The sequence below is a fragment of the Gymnoscopelus microlampas genome, assembly GCF_963454915.1.
Source record: "Gymnoscopelus microlampas genome assembly, chromosome: 15".
Classification (NCBI taxonomy): domain Eukaryota; kingdom Metazoa; phylum Chordata; class Actinopteri; order Myctophiformes; family Myctophidae; genus Gymnoscopelus; species Gymnoscopelus microlampas.
Window position 1 is genome coordinate 16,027,099 of NC_139952.1, and position 16,555 is coordinate 16,043,653.

Here is a 16,555-nt window from a genome sequence, read left to right on the forward strand (position 1 = left end):
AAGTGACGTAATGATATGAAAAATAATGATACTGAAAACAATCAGCATGTTCCCTCTAGTATCCAGGGTTGAACACAATAAACCAGTAACCACCATCGCATTGTTGTTTTTGCTCCCGTCTACGCCAAGCCTCCGCTGTGTCGATAACGTCTGGTTGAAGAGCGTTAGTTATTATTGAGGTAAGAAGAGATCTGTGTTAAAGCATAGCCATAGAGTTAGACTGTAGTAAAGCAGCTAGACGGGATGCTGCTGCTGCGCGCGTTTCATTGTTTCGTTTAAACCTGGCTTTTATACGTCGCCGTACGACGGTGTGGCGCGCCGAAAAATACCCGATCTAAAAGCCCACAGGGACTCGCCATGTGATGCGCTGTGAGCTTGTAGATCGCCTATTTTTTTCCTCCGGATTAGCATAGCCGCCCACTCTGGACTATTGGTTCTCAAAGTAGGGTCCGGCGGCTCCCAGGGGTCCTTGGTGGGTGGGTACCAGGCTGGTACCAGGGGGTCCCCTGCTAAATGTGTTATATGGTCACAATCATTTTAACCATTATACTTTGGCTGTTCAAAAATAGCAGATATACAAGCTCACAGCTTTGTGAGCTTGTAGATCTGCTATTTTTGAAAAATGTTGACAATTTTGTGCAAATCTATGTATTTATCTTTAAGAGAACATTTGTTTTAGCTTCTGAGGCCCCTGGCACAAAATATTTTTGAGATGGGGGTCCACGGCCAAATGCATATCAATTTGGGGGTCCTTGGCACGAAAAAGTTTGAGAACTACTGCACTAGACAACAACACAATGTATTACAACACTGTTTGGGGAGTCCGTGCTATCATTTGTCAACTTAGTTTTTCTTTTTTATCATTTGGAGGTTGTAACTTGTTTGTTGATTCAATTACTCATTTTTTAAGTTACAATTTTACTGTCATCAACCTGGTGAATTGCTCCTGTATTACATTCACTGACAGAAAGCAGCTCGTTTTAGCCATTCCATAATTTTAGTCATCATTTCCTCTCCTCTCTCCCCCAGACAAATGATGTCAGCCTCCTCCTCCTTGCCCCAGAAGGTGGGGTTGGGCATCCCACCCCAGCAGCAACAACAACAGCCTCACTTGCCCCCCAGTGCAGCCTCAGGACCGGGCCAGCCCCCGATGCCTCCCCAGGGAGCGCTGAGAGAGATCTCACCCGTGTTCCTGTGTCGCATCGGCCAGGAGACCGTCCAAGACATTGTCACTCGCACCATGGAGATCTTCCAGTTAACGCGGGCCACACAGGTACCGGACACTGGACTGAGTCTTATCGTCTGTCTCCAGGGGTGGGAAGGGAATTGCTACGATTTTATTTGAATACAAATGCCATTAGAGATTCTGCTAATCTGATCAGATTCTTTATCAATTCCCTTATTGAATGCTGGTCCATTTTCAGTGTGGAAAAGGAGTAGGTGTGCGCATGTTTTCAACTGTTTGGCAGACATGCAAAAAAGTCTGCACGCAGGCTTCCTACCTTTTACCCTTTATATTTTCTCTTTAGTTACTCCGTCTTGCTACTTAGGAATCACTCATGATTGCATCCCCATTTCTGTCTATCTCTGACTAAATAACTCCCTTTCCCAGAATCGTCACTGCCCTTTTTAAATGAAGTGAAAATGTGGAATGTCTTTACAAAAAAATAAACAATGCGTAGTGGAACAGAATATATTAACCCATTTTAAGCAGTGTTGTGTTCTAGGTTTTTTCGGAGGGTATACGCTACGATACGATGCGCGTGGCCGTGGGTATACGCTCTCGCGTTTTCAATGGATGAAATGGTTATTAGACTGTATACGCTTCTTCCAAAAATAATCTTGCAACATTGCAACATTGCCTTCTCATTATGGGGCCAGGCTTCCAGCATGGACCCATATTGTTATTCGCATTATTCCATTTCTTCTTCTTCTTCTTCTTCTTCTTCTGCCGTTTTTGCCAGTTCTGGCTGAACCGTGCAGTCGCTTTTTATGAAACTCGGCCATATGATAGATGGTCATGAAAAACGATCAAAAAATAAATCTCACAATCTTTCGTCAAAAGGTGGCGCTATAGCACTCAGTTGAAAATGACAACTTTGAACAGGTACAACTCATGCCCTGTTTCACCTACAGCCATGAAACTTCGATGCACACATGCGTCTCCTCATGCTGAACAACTTTCACACTCTGACTTTTGACCTCTGACCTTTAGATCTCCCACCATTTTGAATTATATGAAAAACAGTTAAAACCTATCTCCTCCTGGGATTTTTGAGTAATCTGCACGAAACTTTTTACACATGAACTTTGGACCTATACCAAAAAACGTTTGCAAAATATCTTCCATAAGTGAAAAAATGAAGCTTTAATGAGCCAATGAATATTGCAGTTTTATGACAATTATTCATCTGCCCCTAACACATACATGCAGACTTACCATTCTTTGAAACTTTGCAGAAATGTAAAGGGCCATTCCAAATATCACTGAAACCAATCTTACTCCAATTGGTCAAACGGGGGCGCTATAGCAATTTTTGTAAAATGCAAACTTTAAACAGGCAAAAGTCATGCCTCGTTTGGCCGACAGCCATTAGACCTGCTTACACATGTGCCTTGACTAATGAGGAACACATCTATCACGTTGACCAGTAAGCACCGCCCTTAGATTGTCCGCAATCTTGAGCAGTTTGAAAAACACTTAAACCCAGGATTTTTCAGCTATTTGCGTGAAACTGTATGATCTGTGTGATCTCCTTTTTCACAGGTTCTTGTCTGTTGGTGGCTTCTCGCTTAAATGTGTGCCCCACAACCTGAAGGTCACCAGTTCAAGCCTCACTTGGTGCAGACTTCATCTAAGTTGCATTTCACACAACATGACTATCAATGAATACATCTGCAATTGTTAAAGATAACATGAAATACTTAATTGAGTGTTTTTTACATACAGCTGATCTACAATCTCACAACTTTTCAGATAGCAATGAGAGTATGTTTTTTCAATGTATAACATACTTCATTGTGAAAATAGCCGATGTACAATCTGACAACTTTTAATGGTTTGTGAGCTTGTAGATCGGCTACTTTCACTAGTTTTGCTTCTGAGGAGATGTACAATTTCTTAATTGGTAAATGGTTTGTGAACGAGTGATCTTAGTGTTAGTGAAACAGGGGCTTGGGTCATGACAGAAGGCAAGAGTTTGTGATCCTCAACAGACAATATCAGCCTGGACAAAGCTATAGCACTATAGGTAGTGTTGCAGCTACCTAAGAGTGCCTCACGACCACAAGGTTGCTGGTTCAAGCCTCACTTGATGCACACTCATTTAAGTTGAATTGCAAAAAACATGACTCAATCTATTCCGTTTCCATGTCTGTCTCTTCGATCTATTCCGTTTCTATCTTCAATCTATTCCGTCTCTCTCTCTCTCTCTCTCTCTCTCTCTCTCTCTCTCTCTCTCTCTCTCTCTCTCTCTCTCTCTCTCTCTCTCTCTCTCTCTCTCTCTCTCTCTCTCTCTCTCTCTCTCTCTCTCTCTCTCTCTCTCTCTCTCTCTCTCTCTCTCAGGGTCGGCCATAGCTGAGTGGTTATTGAGCCCGCCTTGGGAGCCAGAGGCTCTGGTTGCCCCAGGTACGATTCCAGGCGAGGTCAGCAAATGTGTCGATGACATGAAATTTGTCCCTGAGCAAGACTCTTAACCCCTAATTGCTCACAGGCCCTCATGGGAAACAAGACCGCAAGGACTTTCATGAACTGACCTGTTAAAGGAATTATCATTTCTCTTTCTCTCTCCTGGCCCCATATTATCGCTGCTTGCAGCTATATTTGTCCTTGAAATCCAGAGAGAAACTTTGTGTGTGTTTGTCCGTAGCTTCCCAACGGTGTGACACAGAGCCAGGCCATGTACCAGGACCGCTTTGGGAAGCTGCAGGAACACCTACGCCAGCTGGCCCTGCTGTTCCGCAAGCTCAGACTGCTCTATGAACGCTGTGTGGAGATGACCTCTGACCTGCAGGAGGATCCGGCAGAGGTGAGTTGGACTGTCCCCCCCCGTCTACTTCAAATCTCTATGCCAATGTGGCGAATCCCCCCCCCCCCCACACACACAATAGGGGGAAACTATTTAAAGTTTCTTGATATTTTGCAAAAGTTCCTCTTTTTTGTGGGCCTGGACAGCTGTCGTAGCAGGCCTGGACAGCTGTCGTAGCAGTCCAGGCACTTAGGCTCAATGTAGCCTGACAGCGTGTCGCAGGTTTGAGTCCCGATCCCGACGGCCTTTGCTGCGTGTCACTCCCCATTTCCTGTCAGCCTACTGTTTTATAAATAAAGGCATAAAAGCCCCCCAAAAATAATAAATAATACATCTTTAAAAAAAAGGTTCCTCTTTCTGTGCCTTCTCCTATCACACATCAACGTCATCCACAACAGAGAATGTTTGTTACAACATTAACCCTGGCGTTCCAATTTTGGGCAAACTTTCAAAAATCTTCACAATCCTTCACTTTCTTTTCTTTTTCTTCTACAAAAATTGCAGATCTGATCTACAAGCTCACGATGCATCGCAATGCAACATGTTGCGAGCTTGTAGATCAGCTATTTTTGTTATTTGTCATGGAACAAAGTGGGGCTTAAGTGTGTTTTAAGAACCGGATATTTTTGTGTTTTCATCCTCAGCTGGTTCCTTACAAAGCAGAGGAGATATCTGGGGTCCGAGTGGAGCCCTGTAGTCCTGCTGTCGCCGAGGAGAGACAAGAAGTTCTGGAGGTCAGTTCCTGCTTTCCGTCACCAGTTAAAACACTTAATACCCATTAAATCTGGGAACGCATCTGTGTCATTTTAGATTTCTTTGGCTATTCAAAAATAGCAGATATACAAAATGAGCTTGTAGATCTGCAAACATTTGTCATTTGTCAAATGTTCATTTGTTAAACATTTGAGAAATGCAAAGTCTTCTGAAAAAACTGTTGTTGCTATATCAGTGGTGCTCAAACTTATTCTTGTCAAGGACCCCCAAAATTATGTTTTTGGCCGCCGATCCCCATCAAAATGTTGTTTCAGGGACCCCCCAGAAGCAAAGATTTGAGTTAAAAATGTATATAAATGTATTCAAAGATTAGCACATACAAGCTCATAGCGTGGCACTCGGTGCCGCGCTATGAGTATATCTGCTATCTTTTATTAGCCAAAGTATAAAATGATGGTTATTGCTAAAATCTAAAATGACACGTATGCGTTCCCAAATTGAAGTTTAGGATGTTGCGTACATTTCTGCTTTGAATGGAGGAATCAGTGTTTCCCATTACTTAACTAAAACTGCACAGTTTCAGAATGAACGCATATATTCACTTAAACACACCAAATTGTGTTGGTTATCCTTTTAAATCATCTTTCAAATTCATAGTGTATCTATGAACATGTGAAGAATCAGTAACAAATGCTGTATTGATGCATTTATGATACACAGACCCAAAGGCTACCTACTCTGCAGTTTAGTTTCTATATACCTCAACTACAGTATGGTCTGTGAAGAGTTTGCGTTGTAGATATGTTACTTGAAGATCTGATGTTGTAATGATGTCACTGAATCTTGACCACACACACAGACTGGAGTCTGAATCCCATAATATTTTCCATAATACTCCAATGGGAATACTCCCAATACGACCATTCCTCTGGGATAATGGTGGGAGTTGACTAGTTGATAGCCTAGATCCCATAACCCACGGGAGTCGCATTGTAATTTGCTAGTTGATTGTCCTAACGGCCCCTGACCTGGTGTACTGTACAGTGTGTTAAAAGCTTGAAACTATGACAAAATGTCATAACACCGTCCAACCGACCTTCCCCCCCTCATAATGAACAGGGAAAGCCCTGTAATTGCTTCACCGTCCTTTTTATTCCTGCCCATTCTAAGGTTCCAGTCTCCCACAGGGAGCAGTTGTTACTGACTTGCTAGTCTGGACACATGCATGTCTTTCCAGGGCAAAGGGGATGAAGCACGCCTGCCACTGGGAGCCAGTGGCTGCTTCATATTGGCTAATTGATCTGTAGGTCTCAGTGTGTGAGGCTCACAAAGCTACCGACTGTCATAACTGAGCTGTGAAATTACACTGCAAATGCCTCTAGGTGGCAGCATGAACTCTGAAAGAGGCCAAAGCATGTCAGGGGACCAGGAAGACGAGGATTCTTGTTCTTGCTATCATTATGCTTTTTTTGGGGTCTTTTATAGGAGCATTTAGCCCAATTAAAATGAATATTGATATGATATATTCCGCTCATTAACACATTTGTCTTGAGAGCTATTAAAAGTTTAATCTATGTTGTTTTAAATACAGCACTTTGGTAAACTGTCAAAAAAGAAATGCTATGGGCAAATAAAGCTTCACAGAGGGATATGAATGTGACCATATCGGATTCAAATACCGTAAATAAAACAATGTTATGTTTTTACTTGCGTGACTGATTCAAAATAAAACAAAAATATTGCAAGCAATATTTGCAATACAAACCTCTGATCTCTGATGAGGAATGAAGGCTGGGGCTAAATTCAGTTCAGAGATGTCCTCCGGTGAACTGCCCCATTTAAACAGTTTAACCACATGAACCCTAGCGTCCCAAAACTAGGCGAACAAACATTGGGTGAAAATAGCCGATCTTCAAGCTCGTAACTCGTCTCAATGCGATGTGTTGTGAAGTGGTAGATCGACTATTTTTGGTGAAGGGATTTGGCATAGAGGAAAAAAAGGAGGGGACCAAGTAAAACCCCTGGGGGACCCCCGGTCGATGAAATATATAGAGTAAGTGCTTAAGACCATAATTCTCATGTCCTCCACTGTCAACCTTGCTGATGCTCATGCCTGTCATGTCATCCACCCTGCAGAAAGTGCGTCAGAAGAACCAGGAGATGAAAGTTCTGATGGACCAGATGAGGAATCTGCTGTGGGACGTCAACGCAATGCTGACGCTCAGGAAGTGACATCACTTACACCTGGATGGACGGGGGTTACATACAGACAGCCAATAAAGCAATGACTTGGTGGAGGGGGTTGCGCCGGTTGACATGACATGTTGCAGTATGCCCTCAACCTGCGTCTTTGAATCTCAGTCTGTTTTTTAGCATATTGTTTTTCTCTCATCGGTGTAGAGCAGTGGTTCTCAAATTTCTTAACCCATTAAGACCTGAGGCGATTCTTAAAAAAAATCTAAATCTCAACAGTTTTTTGAAAAAAATCTGGAAAATATTTTTTCAAGATTTTTCAAAAATAAACACTGAGTGCCGTGCTACGAGCTTGTAGATCTGCTATTTTTGAATAGCCCAAAGAAATCTTAAAATGAGACGCAGATGCGTCCCCGGTCTTAATGGGTTAATTTCAAGGTCCCCCCCATAACTGAGAGTGTACAAATGGAACTAAATGATTCCATATTATGTACACTCTCGGAGTTACCGACCTGTAAGGGTCCATTTGGAACCCTGAGGGTCCCTGCCTGGACCCCACTTCGAGAACCACTGGTGTAGAGTTTGAGTTGTCGGAGGCGTTTGATGGATTTCTCAACTCGCTTCCTCGCACGCGATGGAGATGCAAAGAGGGCCAATTGAATCAGAAAGGATTACGGCTGTGCGAGGACGAGAACATTTCACTCCAGTACCTTCCAGCCCCCCTCTGGACACTTGGCTGACCTGTGATTGTCAGCACGTTAGGGTGAACCTTTTTCTTTTAAGGGATTTCATTTTCTCATAAATATTCAAATAAGTCGTTAACCATCTATCTATGTCACCTTTTTTTCACGCCGTCCATATTTTTGAATTGAAACCTTGGTTGCCTTGGGTGGAAATGCATAAAACATATCGTCTTCATGGTGGCTTGCCCACAAGTGCTGGCTGGGGACCAGGTAGATTTGAATTCATTGGAGTTAATTCTTCCAGAAAGCACAAGCTCATCAGATTGACGAACAACAGGGGAATTTGCCCTTCGGATTCCTTTGTGTGTAGTACAAACATTAACCTCATGGGTTTAGGGGGTTTGGATCTAAATTAGCCCCTTGGCAGCTATGTATCTCAGGGTATGCGTGTGTGTACCGTATGTGTGTGTGTATGTCTGGTGCAAGACGGGAGTGAAAGAGTGTACACACCTGTGTATGCATGTGATTAATGAGATTAGCGGCCTGTTTGCAAGGCAACACACCTGTTTACCTTCAGGGTGTTGAGACTTGCTTGCTGGTGGTTTATTTTTGTAAAATGTTCATTTGGGTTCTTTTCTTTCTACAAAATAAAATCTCTTTTCTAATGAAATCTCAGAACATAGTTTGTGCACTCTATATTACAGCTCCTAAATGGCAAAATAAGCAGTTACTATGCACATTTTTTTTTTTTTTTTAGCTGGTATTTATTTTTGCTAACATCACGGTCTTGCTGTACCAAATGCAGTCGTGGATGTTTGTCTTGTAGTTTTCGATAGGGCTGGTTGGACTCTCGTCTCACTTGGTTTTCCTCCGGGACCTGGATTTATGATCAAGATTAATCAATTTAATCAGTTATAAAAAATTATGGATTAGCAAAAATACAGAAATAAGCAGATCTACAAGCTCATAGCGCATTGCAATGTGACACGTGAGCTTGTAGATGATTGGTTATTATATATTTTTGCATGACACTTGTATGATGAAGTATAAAGTAGAGCTTAAGTGTTTAATTAGACAAACCAATTTAGTTTATTATAAAAAATAATCAAATAGATTTCTTTCTTGATTCACTGATTTTAAAAACAAATAAGCAAAAGTAATCTGTAGAATAATGACAAATATAATCAATAGTTGCAGCCCTACACCAGATACAACTATATTGCCAATTGCAATTGTTCCTGTCAGAGCTCACATTTGGGTCCCTATCAGAGAAATGTTGGTCGCAGATTCCAGGTTTATTTACTGTTCTATTGATTAGGTCCGAGGAAGCCCAAGACTCTAGTTGCACAGTGACTCTTATCACTTTATAAATCACTCACTAAAGGCAATTTGTTTCCTTCTCCCACACTGTGAGTGTGAATAATGGACTACTACAGAATCCATTAGATTTGAAGTTGTTTTGGGTAAAGCAGTATGCCAAGTGTAATCTCTCAAGACGGAGATCTTCTGCTCCACTGCCCTAAACATGTAGGAATAAACACAGAAGCACCCGGGAGGAAGTGGACTAAGAAAGGGGAGGAGCCAAACCGAGTTCCTGTTTCTACTTTCTACACAAAAAAGGTGGTGGTGCCCACAGAGGAAAAGACAAAGGGAAAAAATATATTCCCTTTTTTCTTACCGAATGGGTTCCTAGATTGTGCCAAGTGTAATACATTATTAGTAACACCACAAGTGCCATGCCAGGTTATTTGCATTTAGAAATGATTTCTTTTATTGGATTTAACAGCTACATTGAGGATGTGAAGTGATCCGGTTCCTTGGAGATGTTCCCAGCACACTTATATTAGAATGACAGCCAGAGTGCGTGGCACTGATAGTGCCCTGGGTGTCTGACATTCCTTTCCTTCCTGTTCACAGCAATGGCACTGACACTAGAATTGTTTATGTTTTTTTAATAGATTGTCTGTTCTCAAATGAGAGACCAATCACGGCCTCTTTTAAGGCCCCTGACATCTCCTCCAAAAGCTTTTCCTGGATCCATTCGCAGCTCATAGCACTACTGGTCCCATAATTATATACTTTCTTTATTCCTGTCTGCTGGACAGTCCTGGACAGTCCTCCAGGGCCTGTCTTAAGTAGAGCAAACCGCTGTGTGTTTGCCCGCATGTCATCTTTCTGTCCTTGTAGACGGTCGGTCATCATGTCTGAGACTCTGTCCACATCACAGGCCTTTTTCAGACCGCCATCCCACGCCTTTCACTGTTTGCTCATCTGTCTGCCCGTCCAACAGACCTCTGTGGTTCCGCTCATGCACATTGAAATCCTCAACGTCAAAATGGACCCTAACGGATTCATTTTGACACTCTCAAGAGTTCAAATGAATACTGAGGATCTTTGCAGCGTGCCTGTTTGTCTATCAGTTTCATGCTCGCTCCAGGTCTTTGTACTTCTTCCGGAGGACGGACACCTGGTCCTTGAAGAGCACGGGGTCCAGGCGGAACTGGGAGTGGACCAGGGGCATGTAGCCAAACCAGCTGGCAAACGCGTTGACGCACTCCTGCCGCTGGCTGAAATGCTCAGGGTTGGCCCACGGGGCGCTCTTCGTACCCTAGAGAAGAGATCATGACAGTGGGATTGTCAGCATGGTACAGCATGCCTCCATCACACTGGCAGCTACAGACTATACCATCATCATCATTTTCAATGGAAGCCAGCGACACGAAGATACAAAGCGACGCCCCAAGCATGTTGAGCAACACTTTTTAGCAGTGACTCAGCGACAGTTACGCTGCGTCGCTTTATATTTATTATATATATATTATATATATTTTTCATAATATATATTTTATATTATTTATTTTTTGTAGCTGGCAATGTGAACGCAGAATTATAAAGTTAAAAACTGTATTTTCAGTTTTTGTCAAATATAGCATCCCCAGAAATGTTCAACTGCACAATTTCAGTTGAAATTGAAACTGAAATTCAGCTTTTTAGAATTTAGAACATGCAGTTATTATAAAAACCTTGAACGTGAATAGTGAATGAATATTGGCTGATGTGTGCCTTATTGACCATAGTGACCATTACGTTCTCATTTGCCAACTTCCTTCGTCACCATTTTCCAAATTATTTAGGTAGCATACAGTCAAAAACAGCGAAAACAAACAACATGTTTTGCTGGTGAATGAGACATCCGCCATTTGAAAATAAAAAAATACTAATACAATAATAGTTCAAATAAAAGTGACCACGGATGCCACTGACCATAGTGATGTTGCTGACCTGTGGGCTGGGCAGCTCCTTGTACTGTTTCCTCTGAGCCACTTTGATTGGTGGCAGGTGCGTTACCGAGGAGACCAGAAAGTTCATCAGTATGTCCTCACAGTTGGAGGTGTGGTCCACCAACGCCCGCAGGGCAGGGGGAAGGTAGTGGGAGAACAGGTAGTGGTAGTACCTACAGGTAGAGACAGAACAGAAGTATATATGGCATGTATGTGGCCGCGGACCCCCACCTGAAAATATGTTGTGCCAGGGACCCCCAGAAGCAAAAAATAAATGAATGTGCACACATTTTCAAGATTTTTCAAAAATAGCAGCATTCAGTGCCACGCTATGAGCTTGTATATCTGCTATTTTTGAATAGCCAAAGTATAAAATATACGCTGGGGGTCCCCGGACCCCACTTTGAGAACCAATGGTGTATATTGATATTATAATATGGAATACAGCAATGCTAAGTTTCTTATGGTTTCCACCCCCTCTGGGTTTACAGACATGGAGAGCCCATTGGAGAAAAGGAGTACCATTAGGTAGTGTAAATGTATTTATGCATGACTAAAGCAGATTAATAATAGATGGATACATCGTAATACTCACAAGAAAGAGGTATTGGAAGGACAGTTAAGAGACTTGGAATCTGATTAATAATCCTCCTTGAGTAATCCCTCAGTAATGCACTTCTTGTCACACACTCTCACTGTTTTTTATGTATTTTCTTATGGTAATAACTATTTCCTTGTGTTTCGCTGTTCCTTAATTATTTTCCTTTTCACTTTGAAATTCACATCATTATGGGAGGCTTGTGTTCCAACTCAATCATCTTTTTCCATGGATTGTTCCCCTCTTGTAATTGTTTGACAATACATCCGTTTTCCTCAATGTTACTGTGCGTGTGTAATCTGGGGGGGTGTAATTGAGTGATTGTGCACAATTATTTGGTCTATTTTAAGTACTCATATTGAATTGTGTATAAACTCACTTAATCATAGTCCTTTTTGTTAAACATTATCTTTTTTTTATTTCTAGCACACCACTTTGATTTCTACTCTGCTGCTCAATTTTGTATTATTTAAACTTTATGAAGCTTGTTTTCAGCAGAGTCTATAGTAGGACGCGGAGGAAAGGACATTTGGCAAAGGCCACAAGTTGAACTTGAACCCGCACATGCCTCTCCCCACTGAAGACACTTAAAGGACAACTTTGTTTTTTTACAACCAATGTTTATGTTTTAGATTGTAATTAAAGTAAATAAAAGATGAGTGTTAAAAATTTCAAATTTACTGCTTTCTATAGTTTTAGCAATTTTCACAATCTTTTTTACAGTGTTTTCACAGTGGGCGGGGGCATTCTGTCCGGTGGCTAAATATGTATTTTTTTTAACACATTAACCCGGCGTTTTCTTTATTATTATATACAGTAGCTCTTCTAGCCCCCAATAACTCACATCTGGCCATCTCAGACAGCCGGACCTTTTTTATTGTGTAAAAAAGGCATATTTAGCCACCGGACAGAATGCCCCCGCCCACTGTAAAAAACATCGCAAAAAATGCTAAAACTATAGAAAGCAGTAAATGAAAAAAAAATTACACTCATCATGTATTTACTTTAATTACAAGCTAAAATATAAACCTTGGTTGTAAAAAACCAAAGTTGTCCTTTAAGTCAAACCCATGATCCGATGAAAGCACGGTGCATTGTTACCGCACCTGTGGTAGAAGGCAGCTCCAGTGAGGACAATGGAATAGTCGTTCGTCCATTTGGACGTGTAGCCCCAGGCATGCTTCAGTGGGTCCCAGAAGTGACTCCTGGGAGGGTAGCCCACGATGCGCTCCGGGAAGCTCTGCCACACCAAGAAGGCAAAGTTCACCTGAAACAAACATGGAATGCTTGGCTGCTGTTAGTGCTGTTACTGCTCCCATGTTTCATTATATGCACTCCTATGGCCTTTTTCTATGATTAGTAATTACTTTTGACACATTTGCAGGCTCAGGAACACACGCACACGCACACACACACACACACACACACACACACACACACACACACACACACACACACACACACACACACACACACACACACACACACACACCTCACTGGTCAGCAGAACTGTATCCTCATCCAGACTCAGCACCGCCTCTGTCTCTATGGCAACGTGGGGCAGGAACCGACTGGTTGTCTGTGTGAGAAATGGAAGGAGAGGTAAATGTGTGCACCACTCCTGTATGCATGCTCTGTGTTGTGGTCGTCATGTTAAAGGATCAATACTTTGTCTGTACATAATCATTCACAAGCATTTATCCCCATTGAATTTACATTTAGTTAAGTTAATCAATCTTCAGCTACAATTTTAGAATACAATAAACGCAACAATGATGTAACTTTGACAAAAAAAGAACCACTCGGCCTGCTTGGTGAGAACAGACTACAGCCCCTGATATTAACCCATTAAGACCTGGAACTGTCTCATTTTTAGATTTGAGCTAAAAAGCATTATTTTACACTTTAGGCTATTCAAAAATAGCAGATATACAAGCTCATAGCGCGGCACCGAGTGCCGCGCTACGAGCTTGTAGATCTGCTATTTTTGAAAAATCGTGAAAATGTGTGCAAATCTTTGAATATGTATATTTTTAAAGCGAACATTTTTAACTCAAATCGTTGCTTCTGGGGGGTCCCTGGAACAAAATATTTTGATGGGGGTCCGCGGCCAAATACATATAATTTTGGGGGTCCTTGACATGAAAAAGATTGAGCACCACCGATATAGAAACATACATTTTTCAGAAAACTGTTGGGATTTAGGAGACATGTAGAATCGGTTTCAGGTCTCAATGGGTTAAATTAAGTTAGGAAGTAGTTAGGCAAAGACCAGCAAAAAGGCAAAAGAGGCGCTGCATCTCAAGCGGACTTGCGGCACGAGTGGCACCACCGAGCGAGCTCAGGCGAGCGAGTCGCCGGGGCGAAAACCGCTTCAGCCAACGTTTTTGTGGGTCCGACTGGTCACGGTCGCCGTATTTGTGGGTCCGACCACTGCGAGGTCGCCGGATTTGACCCGGGGCGAGCGTGTTTTGGGGCGAGCGTTCTTGTATTCATCTTAAATTCTTATTCATTTTAAATAGGCCTTAAAAAGGCCTTGTTTTTGAAAGTTCTTCAATGTTTTCTGAGGTGATATTCCCAATCTCATTACACAGTTCTGAAAATGGTAATGGTTTACCTTTTTACCTACGGTTCTAAAACCGTATAAGTTTTTAAGTACCTAACCCCAGCTCACTTTGCTATAGGCAAGAGGTAGAGGACAGAGTACAGCAACTTGCAATGGGCCTTGTCTTCAAGATATTCAGGGGATCAGTGCCCATGTACCTGTCAAACTACTTCACTAGAGTGAGAAACGCCCACGGGCACAACACCAGAGGGAGCTCCACGGATCTCGTACCCCCCAAATTCGGCACAAACATGGGGATGAATGCATTTTACTATTCTGCCACCAAAATGTGGAATGCCCTACCAATGCCCTACCACCAGCCATCAATCACCCCCCTGCTGTTTTCTGTGAATATACCTTTTATTTCTCCTGGTATTGATGATGATTTGTATTGTAGTGTAGGTCTTTTATGTCCTGGTTAGGAATTGAATACATTGGACCACAATGGAAGCAAATCTTCAGGCCTTTTTGTGTTGAAAAAAGCGAATAATATTATTTCGCGAATACTCAACATGGTTCAAATATATGCCCGTAATGTATCTGAAACCCGATGCAGTATTGTGTTCATTTTCCTTTTCAGTTTGGTCTTAAATTTCATTCTTCTTCAAAAGTCTCTTGCACAGAATGCACACCTAAATTAAAATCTTTTGTGAGAGGTGTGACAGGAGTAGACACAAAATCCAAGGGATCAAAAACACCCACACTATCTTCACTTGCTCAATAAAGATTAATTTCAGTCAAGGACCTTCTTCAGGCATAATAATGTCTGAAGAAGGTCCTTGACCGAAACGTTGCCTATTAAATGTATCTTTATTGAGGGAGTGAAGACAGTGTGTGGGTGGCTTTGATTCTATTAAAATGTCTCAAGTCTAAAGTTTAACTTTCTGACACCTGCAGACACCCTGATAGACTGATAGTCTCTGCAAGGTGAGTTCCGTACCGAACTGAAATTAATTGAATCTAGTGGCTTCATGGAAAATCAAACAAACCACAGTATGGTTTGTAAAACTATAATAATAATAAAATAATATATATAATAAGATTCAGATATCAAATTATCTCAATACATTTTAGAAGTTTACTAAAATATGCTCTTTAATAGTTATGTACGTATTAGTATGACTCTTGACTTCTGTATGAATATTCAGCTTTGAAACTAAATTAAATAATATATCTCTCTTAAGTCTTAGGCTAGGTACTGTAGCCCATTCTTCAAACCACCATATCTTCTGCATTGCCAGGCAGGTCGTACAAAATATTCGGTCAATTTAATTTGCAGAACAGCTCTCAGCTAGCACAGCTGCCTTGTGCTTTGCAGTGTTGATATGGGGGGCTTGCAGGTCTAAAGAACCTTTATTTGCGACGGGCACATAAGTGCCAGCTTTGCAGACAATACACTCTGCTTCCTATTGGTCACGACCCAGACGAAAACACTGGCACTTTTTCTACATTTCAACGGTGAAATGGCATTTGCGTTTCAGCATTTTCATTCATTCACGGAGAGCTCAGGCAGTGCATTCATTCGGCTCGGTGCTTTGCTTTGATCTGAGCGCAGGGCAGAGTTGATCGCTATATTATGAATAATACACGTTCCGTGGTTCGGGGTGGAAGTTCGCCTCTCAGAGTGTGTTTCCAAACGAACCATTGAACGTGCATTGTATGTAAATATGTATGCTTTAATGGTCTGTGACTGTGATACACGGATACACACACAAAACCCCCGGACATTTAACCCATTAAGACCTGGAACGAGTCTGTGTCACTTTAGATTTCTTTGGCTATTCAAAAATAGCAGATATACAAGCTCATAGCGCGGCACGAGTGCCGCGCTATGAGCTTGTATATCTGCTAAAAAATATAGATTTTTTTCCCCGTTTTTTTTTCTCAAAAAACTGTTAGAATTTAGAAAACATTTTTAAGAATCGCCTCAGGTCTTAATGGGTTAAAGGAATTTATTTTTTTTTAAAACAGACAGGCCCCCAAAAGGGGACATGTCCGGGTAACAGTGGACGTATGGTCCCCCTCTAAGACAGAAAGTGTCAAACCAAAAATAGAAGAAAAGTCTCTGGGATTACAGATGGGGAGAAGAACAGAAATCGGTCACAGAAACAGACTGGCTGAGTGTCAACCTGTCATGTTGTCACTCAGAGGCCAGGGTGAGTGAGAGTATGAGTTAGGGTTGTCAATGACAGTGGCCCTCACCTTCCTCCTTCCATCTGTCACAGTGAGGGGGACAGGCATGGGCGGCCATTTACTCCGATGGGGAGGCGGCTTCTCACTGTTCCACAGAATGATGATCTGGAGGAGGAGGCGGAGAGAATTACAGAGGAGCACAGACTCATTAGATAGGCTAATTAAACTAAGTTCAGCTCACAGGCATTCCTGACATAACATTTCTTCAGTTCATTACGTTAGCTCATTTCGAAAGCTATGTGATCACAGCAGGAGTGGAG

The 16,555-nt window shown here is 42.0% G+C and overlaps 3 protein-coding genes across 4 annotated transcripts in view; 2 read left to right on the forward strand and 1 right to left on the reverse strand.

The window, feature by feature from the left end:
- sdc2 (syndecan 2) overlaps positions 1-16,555 on the forward strand; it is a 259,237-nt gene that overhangs the window by 14,133 nt on the left and 228,549 nt on the right. The gene's annotated exons all lie outside the window — the stretch shown is intronic.
- Positions 24-8,278, forward strand: LOC311061156 (mediator of RNA polymerase II transcription subunit 30). Its single transcript, XM_084079710.1, has 5 exons — positions 24-179; positions 1,030-1,273; positions 3,870-4,028; positions 4,673-4,762; positions 6,879-8,278. Exons 2-5 carry the CDS (start codon positions 1,034-1,036, stop codon positions 6,972-6,974), a joined length of 585 nt encoding a protein of 194 aa, XP_083935836.1. The 5' UTR covers positions 24-179; positions 1,030-1,033; the 3' UTR covers positions 6,975-8,278.
- Positions 8,788-16,555, reverse strand: part of ext1c (exostoses (multiple) 1c) — a 128,715-nt gene continuing 120,947 nt past the window's right edge. The window contains exons 8-12 of one of the 2 annotated variants that reach the window (XM_084081387.1): positions 16,305-16,400; positions 12,990-13,076; positions 12,604-12,764; positions 10,901-11,072; positions 8,788-10,226 (exon numbers count right to left, since the gene is read on the reverse strand). In XM_084081387.1, the coding sequence (XP_083937513.1) occupies positions 10,041-10,226; positions 10,901-11,072; positions 12,604-12,764; positions 12,990-13,076; positions 16,305-16,400 (702 nt within the window). In that variant the 3' untranslated portion in view covers positions 8,788-10,040. Of the gene's footprint in view, positions 10,227-10,882; positions 11,073-12,603; positions 12,765-12,989; positions 13,077-16,304; positions 16,401-16,555 lie in introns of both variants that reach the window. The other variant, XM_084081386.1, reaches the window with a different exon arrangement.

What these genes read in the sequence shown, in the direction of transcription:
- LOC311061156 (XM_084079710.1), top strand. Translation starts at nt 1,034, where the DNA reads ATGATGTCAGCCTCCTCCTCCTTGCCCCAGAAGGTGGGGTTGGGCATC. An exon ending in TGCAGGAGGATCCGGCAGAG is followed by an intron (nt 4,029 to 4,672) that starts GTGAGTTGGACT and finishes TTTCATCCTCAG; the next exon opens with CTGGTTCCTTACAAAGCAGA. An exon ending in AGAGACAAGAAGTTCTGGAG is followed by an intron (nt 4,763 to 6,878) that starts GTCAGTTCCTGC and finishes TCCACCCTGCAG; the next exon opens with AAAGTGCGTCAGAAGAACCA.